Source organism: Chaetura pelagica, unplaced genomic scaffold (assembly GCF_000747805.2).
Source record: "Chaetura pelagica isolate M959 unplaced genomic scaffold, ChaPel_1.0 scaffold67, whole genome shotgun sequence".
NCBI lineage: Eukaryota > Metazoa > Chordata > Aves > Apodiformes > Apodidae > Chaetura > Chaetura pelagica.
The window spans coordinates 1,809-9,530 of NW_009954107.1; the positions used below are offsets into that span (position 1 = coordinate 1,809).

Here is a 7,722-nt window from a genome sequence, read left to right on the forward strand (position 1 = left end):
ATTCTTTCTTGTAGCTTAAGGTAACCTGCGCCATGGAAGTGAGTAGAAGCTCTCTTTTTTTTTTTTCTTTAGCACTCCATTAATGGCCTCCTTTATATTTAATTAATAATTGATATGTCTGAAGTGTAGAAGATAAGTGGAAAAACAAACAGAGAAGAGAATGCCTAATGAAAGAGCTTTGCTGGAGTTGTTTGTTCAGCATATTCCAGCTTGCAAAAAAAACAGCTTGCTTGGAAAAAACAGCCTTTTGGTGGGGGGGAAGGGGAGCAAGAGAGTCCTGCATCGTTCTGTGCAATCCCTGATATGTGTTTACTGTCATTTCTAGGAGTTCCAACACCCAGTCCAGAAATCCTCCGACATACGTTGAATATGCTTGTACGGGAGAGGAAAATATACCCAACACCAGATGGTTATTTCATTGTAACCCCACAGACTTACTTTATAACACCATCTCTCATAAGAACTAACAGTAAGTGGTACCATTTGGATGAGAGGATACCTGACAGGTCTCAGTGTACCTCTCCACAGCAAGGAACTATAACTCCCTCCACCTCAGGATGTGTCAGGGACCGAACACTACCCAAAAACCACTGCGACTCCTGCCATTGTTGCAGAGAAGACATGCACAGCATGCATGCATCTACACTACAGAGGAAATCAGCAAAAGACTGTAAAGACTCATACTGTCCTCCTTCATTATGTCAGGTCCCACCTACTGAGAAAAGTAAAAGTACTGTCAATTTTTCTTATAAAGCAGAGACACTCACAAAGCCTAAGGATGTAGAAAAGCAGTCTAAGAAATTTGGACTCAAATTATTCCGATTAAGTTTTAAGAAGGACAAGACAAAACAGTTGGCAAATTTCTCTGCCCAGTTTCCTCCAGAAGAGTGGCCACTAAGGGACGAGGACACCCCTACCACTATACCTAGAGAGGTAGAAATGGAGATTATCAGGCGTATTAACCCAGACTTGACTGTGGAAAATGTCATGAGACACACTGCACTAATGAAGAAACTTGAAGAAGAAAAAGCTCAGCGAAGCAAAGCAGGATCTTCAGCTCACCACAGTGGGCGAAGTAAAAAGAGCAGGAATCACAGAAAGTCTCATGGGAAATCGAGGTCTCACAGCAAGACTCGGGTGTCCAAGGGAGACCCATCAGATGGCTCTCATTTGGATATACCTGCTGAAAGGGAGTATGAGTTCTATGATCCTTTGACTCGATCCCCACGGGAAGGCTGTTATATCATAGAACACAAGGGAGACAATTTTATAATGCACAGCAATCCTAACATGATTGAATCTCACTTTCCTATGACACCAGAGTGGGACGTATCTGGTGAGCTGGCCAAAAGAAGAACTGAAATGCCTTTCCCTGAACCTTCCAGGGGAAGCTCCCACTCCAAGGTCCATCGGAGCCACAGCCATACACAGGACAGAAGATCAAGGAATGAGCGGTCCAATAAGGCTAAAGAAAGGTCTAGATCCATGGATAACTCCAAGGGACCTCTGGGCTCAGCTACTCTAGGCACACCTGAAGACATAGGTGAAGGCTGTAGCCCAGATGACCAAACAACTAGCCAAACTTACATTGATGATAGTACCTTAAGGCCATCTCAGTCACTCAGTCATCAAAGGGCTCTGATATCATCTGCAAGTTACAAAGAGACCTGCATCCCTGAAATAGCTAGTGGCAGTGTAGAAACCCCCAGTTCTTGTAGCCTATTGGAACAAAGCAAGGCCACAGAGAATTTGCCATCGTATAGTGAGCTCAACTCCTGCACAACAAAATCTGCTGTTGATGACTACTTCCAGTGCAACACATCCAGTGAGACTGTTCTTACTGCTCCATCACCACTGGGAAAGAATAAAGAGGATCATGACACACTGACAGGGACAGATGGGCTCAAAAAAATTACTCCCACAGAGAGACAGTCTCAACATATTGCCAGGGAGCCTGGAGTGCACAAAGAGGAGTCCCCAAAGGGCCCAAGCAGTGGCTCGGCAATTGCTGGCCAAACTCCAGAGGTGATTGCAAATGGGCGGCTGGTTCAACACCACAGCACTGAATCAAGCAGCCTTGATAAAAGGAAAGAAATATTTAGCAAGGATACACTCTTCAAACCTCTGCACAACACTCTTTCTGTGAATAGTTATCATAAGTCTAGCACATCCCTTCTAAAGCCCCATCAGAAGACCCCCTCTGACACGTTGCCAGTCAGATGCGAGAAACTTGAACAAGCGATAGTAACCTCAGTCACACAAGTCATGCCTGTTTCACAGAGACAGCAAGAGACAACTGGGAACCAGGAGGCCTCCTTTGACTACTACAATGTGTCTGATGATGACGACTCAGAGGAGGGAACCAACAAAAATGCTGAGGAGGAAAAGAACAGGGATGATGTTGGCACAATGCAGTGGCTGTTAGAGAGAGAAAAGGAGAGGGATCTGCAGCGGAAGTTTGAGAAGAATCTTACTCTTCTCACACCAAAGGAGACAGAAAACAGCAACAACCAGAGAGCCACCCACTCAGCCCGCCTGGACAGCATGGACAGCAGCAGCATTACTGTGGACAGCGGGTTCAACTCTCCACGGTAGGACTGTCACATTCATTGAAGCTTTACAGACTAGGAAGTTGCATTTTTAGTTACGTGTGTGTGATACTGCTGACAGAACATAGGGTCGTATTAAACACGTAATTTCACATGCTTTCAGACCGTGTATCCTGCAGCTCTGAAATGTGCTATTCAGATGTATGGGTTTCCCACCATATCATAAGCAACCAGTAACGATTTGCAGCATGACTCTGTATTAGTTCATGTTCTGTTTGCTGAAAACTTCCCTGTATCCTTTTTCTTTCCCTGTATTAAACTTGTGTTTGCATTTAGAATAGAAGGGATGAGCTCCTGCATATTCCCCCCTTCCCTTTCCCACTCAGATACCATCAACAAGACTGATTGGAAGACTAGGCACAACTAGGTGGCATAATTTCTTGGTCAAATCAAAAAAAACCCAAACTTGATGATTGTTTTGGATTTGGGCTTTTTTTTTGTTTCTTAAAAAATTTTGGAGGTGTATCTATCACCATTCCAAACTGGTGAGACTGGAACAGCTGCTCCCCACAAACAGCTGAAAGTCTTCAGGGTATTTGAACTTCAGAGGTGACCCAGTGCTGCGTCAGCATGGAGAGAGGTGCCTTGCCTGAGATACTTGGGGAGAGAGTCCAGATGTTTGTGTGTGGTGGTGCCTAGTTAGTCATTGCCTTTCCAGGGATCTCAAATGCCATGGAAGTCTCAAGTGTCTTACAGGCATAGGAATGAGGGAGTTGCTTGTGTGTTCCCTGCCCCAAAGATTTCACAAGCTCATTTCCAGGTTAAGAAACTTCACTTGAGCTGCCTTCTTTCTCTGACCTCTCACAGTCCTATGTCCCTGCTGGAATGGAGCTTGCCTGGTTTTATTTGCCCTGGATAGCAGCACATCAGAGTTGCAAATAGTGACTCTAAGAACATAGAAACAATTTACAGTAGTAGTTCTACTATCTTAAGTTATTGCCTGGTTTTAAAAATAAAACTTACAAGACTAGATTTGTATTAGGGGAAAGAAAATGGGGTTTGTGTTTCTTTTGTTGTTTAGTTTTGGGGTTTTTTTGGGGGGAGGGTTCCCATGTAAAAGTGTTCTTATCCCTCAGAATTAATTTTTAAAAAAAATCTATAGCAAAGGGTCTCAAACAGGCATGTGAAGGTTTCCTGCTTCTACACAGGACTAGATTTAATTTTGAGTTGAAGTCATATCACTGGAATGAATTCCTTTGGATTTTATGCCTACTGCTACTTGATGTTAAGAACAGGGCAGCAATTATTTGGCCTGTTGCAGCATGCAGTGATCATCAAACTAGAGCATGTTTTAAATGTATATAGTTTTTTTCTGAGAAAAAAATGTGAAAAATAACTTGAGTAAATTGTACCACTTATACAGAGTCCAGGTTAAAAAAGAAACTTCAGAAGGTTTTGACCTTGTTCCTATTTCTGATTGTTCGGCAGATGCTTGGCATCTTTCTCACATACAACTGTTGTATGAGGCTATTTGCACTGTTCTTTTAAAAATTAATATCTTCTTTTAATGAATGTGCTATACTTGCAGTCAGTTTTTGTGGCAAAGTACATAGTGGTGTTTGCTTCTTGCCCAGCCTGTCTCACTTCACAAAGTGCATGTCGCTTCCAGGATAGGATGTCAGCTGGATAAAAATCCATTCTTAGACTCTTATTTTGCTAGCTGTATGCTAGCTGAATATCAAGCTTGCGTTTCTGGTTAATGCAAAGGCAGACATTTCCTTCCCTAATTGTTTACACAAAAGCTAAAATTTCTGTTGATGTTAATCTTAAACTTAGCTAGCAAGAGAACAGAACGTGGCAAGCACACTGGATTTAGTGCTGCTATACCACTTTGTTTAGATCAAAAGGGAAACAGATAAGCAGCTTTTAATAATGATTGTGTTCCACACATCCCTTTTTACATTTTATTTTACTGTTTACTTATTAACAAATATCTTTTTTTGGCAAGCCTACATAAAGTAAGATTTAAAAAAAAAGCCAACATAAAAGCAACATCCTGTAGGACTTTTTTTGTGTATTTATTTTGTAAGACTAGTATGTAGTCTGTATATTTAAAATGCTTTTTCATGAGTTCAGGATTATTTTGCTGAGTTTTGGGCACTCCTCGGTGTAAGTCTATAAAAATAATTTGAGCTGAGGGTGAATTCAGCCCTTTGGCTATAATTACCATGCTGCTAACTGCTTTTGTACCTTATTACAAAAAATGTACTCCACAGCCCTTTTCCAGGAAGTACAAAAAAGCTATCCAGCATCCATCTGGTACAATACACTAAATCTGACAGTGTCTTATTAGCAGGTTCCTAGGGAAGAGTAGAAGGACAGGACATGCATGTACTGATATTCCTCAAGTATAGTCTTCTCACCTCCACTGGTGACATCTTGATTTCCCTGAGGTGTGGTGGTATCTTTTAATTTACACTGAAGTGTGCAATGTTGGTTGAGGAATGAAAATTACCAATTCTCGATTGTGAAAGAAAAAGTATCTATTTTTAAGTGTGACAAGTTGAAAAAAGGGGCATTCAAAAAAGTCCAGGACAACCAGGATATAGTTAAAGAGGTTTGTAATGGTTATTTGACTTCAAAATTTTATTGTGTGCAATTTGGTGAACACATCACCACTGGGAAAACAGCCTCATGGTATTTTGTTCAGTGCTTTTATGCAAGTTGTGTATAGTAAATGTTAGCTATCAATTTTTTTTTTTTCCTTTATTTTTAAAGCTTATATAATACTGCTGCTCTTTTGTCACCTAAAGAAAGAGCTAATTTTGGCATTACTCTGCGTGCAAATCTCTCACTGCAGTCTTTGTGTACATGTTGTATTGGTCAGTTTGTAACACCACAATTGAAAACGTTTGAGGATCTGGGATTAGTGGCCCTATAATAATATGATACTGAATCATGTCTGAAAAACAAAGGTTGCATGCATTTTCATTAAAAAACAGAGGGAGAGGAGTAAAAAAATGAGCAACAGAAGTGCACCATATGTTATTGCAGCTCACAGAGTGCTTACTGTGTGCGTCACCCATCGGAGCAGTTTGGAACTACTGACAAAGGCGATAATTGGCAGGACATAATCAGTACCACTTTGATCAATGTAAACCATCTATGGGTCCTAAAAGCATCATAGATTTTCCAGATGCAGTCAGTTGAAGATGTTTTAAATCTGCCCTATGACTAAACAAGGTGTTTCTTCTTTTCACTACGCCATGCACTGTCACATTTCTCCCCTGCCACATCCAAAGCTGTGCATTCCTACTCTTCCCCTGATGCCAGCACTAATATTTTTTTCTTTTTTTTTTTTTTTTTTTTTTTTTTTTTTTTTTTTTTTCCTTAGGGCTAGTATTTAACTGAGAGCGGTCCCTGATCTGGCTGGCTGCAAGGCTCAGCATCAGGGAAGCAGCAGGAACATGTGGCAGGGTCAGGTCCACACAAGGCAGGCAACAGCTGCCCCTTTCAGTAGCAGGTAAATTTAGGTTGACTTTAAACTGACTATGAAACTCTTGTCATTAGTATATTTGTTTCTAGTGCTCATTTAACAAACCTATTCAGTCCTTTAAATGTACTCTGTAAACATCTCCATAGCAAGTGGTGATGTCATGTTGCAAAGAGGTAGGGATACAGTTGAAGGATGCATAACCAAGGACCACATGGCTATTTGAAAACCAACTTGCTCTCTGCAAAGGAACACGTTACTTGGAGATCAAAAATTGTTAGGAGCAGAAAGAGAACAAAAAGAATAGTAGTGGTAAAACTAGCCTTCGCATATCTTGGCTGAGGTTTTTTTAAAGCTGTGGACAGGCTTCTCTGAATTCATAATTAGATGTCTCATAGTCTTTAAAAGTACTAAGTGTACTGTCACTCCTGTGGATAAATTATATGTTGGAGCTAGAGGAATGTTGTCCATTTTATGGATTAAATAGCAGCGCTGGTTGTTACGGGCAGTATCACAGAGTTAAGATTTATCAGCGTTTTGTAAGTTGCAGTTGTCTCCGCTGCAAAGCAAAATGGAAGTGTTCGGTTTAGAAGCATGGTGAGTTTAATGTAAAGTAGCATTTTAGTTAATAATTTGTGTCTAAAGACATAGGTAGGAGACAACAGAGGAAGCTGTGTTATGTGAATGCTGTCCTAGCTCTGCCTAGTCAACAGAGCTGATTCAATTAAGTTACTTTGTGCAAAAATGCACCAGTCAGGGAATAAAATCGATGTGCTCCACAAGCAAGATGGAAGGTATTTCCTTGGGTGAAAAATCCAGATGCTTGATACTGGTTCAGCTTACAGTTTCTGTGACAGCTTCAGCTCTGCCTAGTGCTCTGCCTGTGTTGCAGTGTGATGACTACTGAGTACCTTTGGAACCCGTTTTGAAGGAACTTATGTGTACCATCAAAATGAGATGACTCATTGACACGACAGTGCATATAAACACAGGAAGCCTATTATAGAACGCTCTATTCTCCTTTCCTGTCTGGCTGATAGGTATATGGGCAAGTCATATATGAGTGTGTATATGTATTTCTTTTCCGTTCTAGTACTCGTGAGAGCCTGGCATCCAACACTTCAAGTATTGTTGAAAGCAACAGGCGTCAGAACCCCGCTCTGAGCCCTGCACACGGTGGCGCAGGCCCAATGTTCAACTTCCGAGCCACTGCAGACCCACCAACAAGTGAAGCTGAGAAACTGCAGAAACCTGCTAACTGCCTGCAAGCTTCTGTCACTAGTGTCTGATAGTCATCCTGCCTCAGATCTTCTGTCTCATCCTATACAGCAAAGTTTACGACACTGGGACTGATGTTTACATCTTCGGGAAAAAATTTAAAAAGCATCTCAACCACAGTTTCAGTGTTTACTTAAACTGTGCTGCTAAGTAGACTAGGGGCAACAAAGAAATCTTTATTTCAAGGTATTGCTTTTCACATTTGCGGCTCTGTAGCAACAGAATAGCAGTAGGGATAATATGTACACTTTTTGCTTCACTTAATTGTAACTGAGCACATATATGAAAGTCTAGACACTGTAAGTGTAATCTGCATTTTCAATGTTCATGCAGTTGCCAACTTCATTTAAAAAAAATGCCACAGATGTGTGATGCCCCCAGTCAGAGGCTAAACTCTGCCGC

General features: G+C 41.2%; 1 protein-coding gene across 1 annotated transcript; it reads left to right on the top strand.

The window, feature by feature from the left end:
• Positions 1-303: 303 nt before the first annotated feature.
• Positions 304-7,416, top strand: STOX2 (storkhead box 2). Its single transcript, XM_010002503.1, has 2 exons — positions 304-2,591; positions 7,136-7,416. Exons 1-2 carry the CDS (start codon positions 304-306, stop codon positions 7,329-7,331), a joined length of 2,484 nt encoding a protein of 827 aa, XP_010000805.1. The 3' UTR covers positions 7,332-7,416.
• Positions 7,417-7,722: the final 306 nt, after the last annotated feature.

Coding starts and splice junctions, on each gene's coding strand:
- STOX2 (XM_010002503.1), top strand. CDS start 304: ATGTGTTTACTGTCATTTCTAGGAGTTCCAACACCCAGTCCAGAAATC. Junction 2,592..7,135: donor AGCGGGTTCAACTCTCCACG/GTAGGACTGTCA, acceptor TTTCCGTTCTAG/TACTCGTGAGAGCCTGGCAT.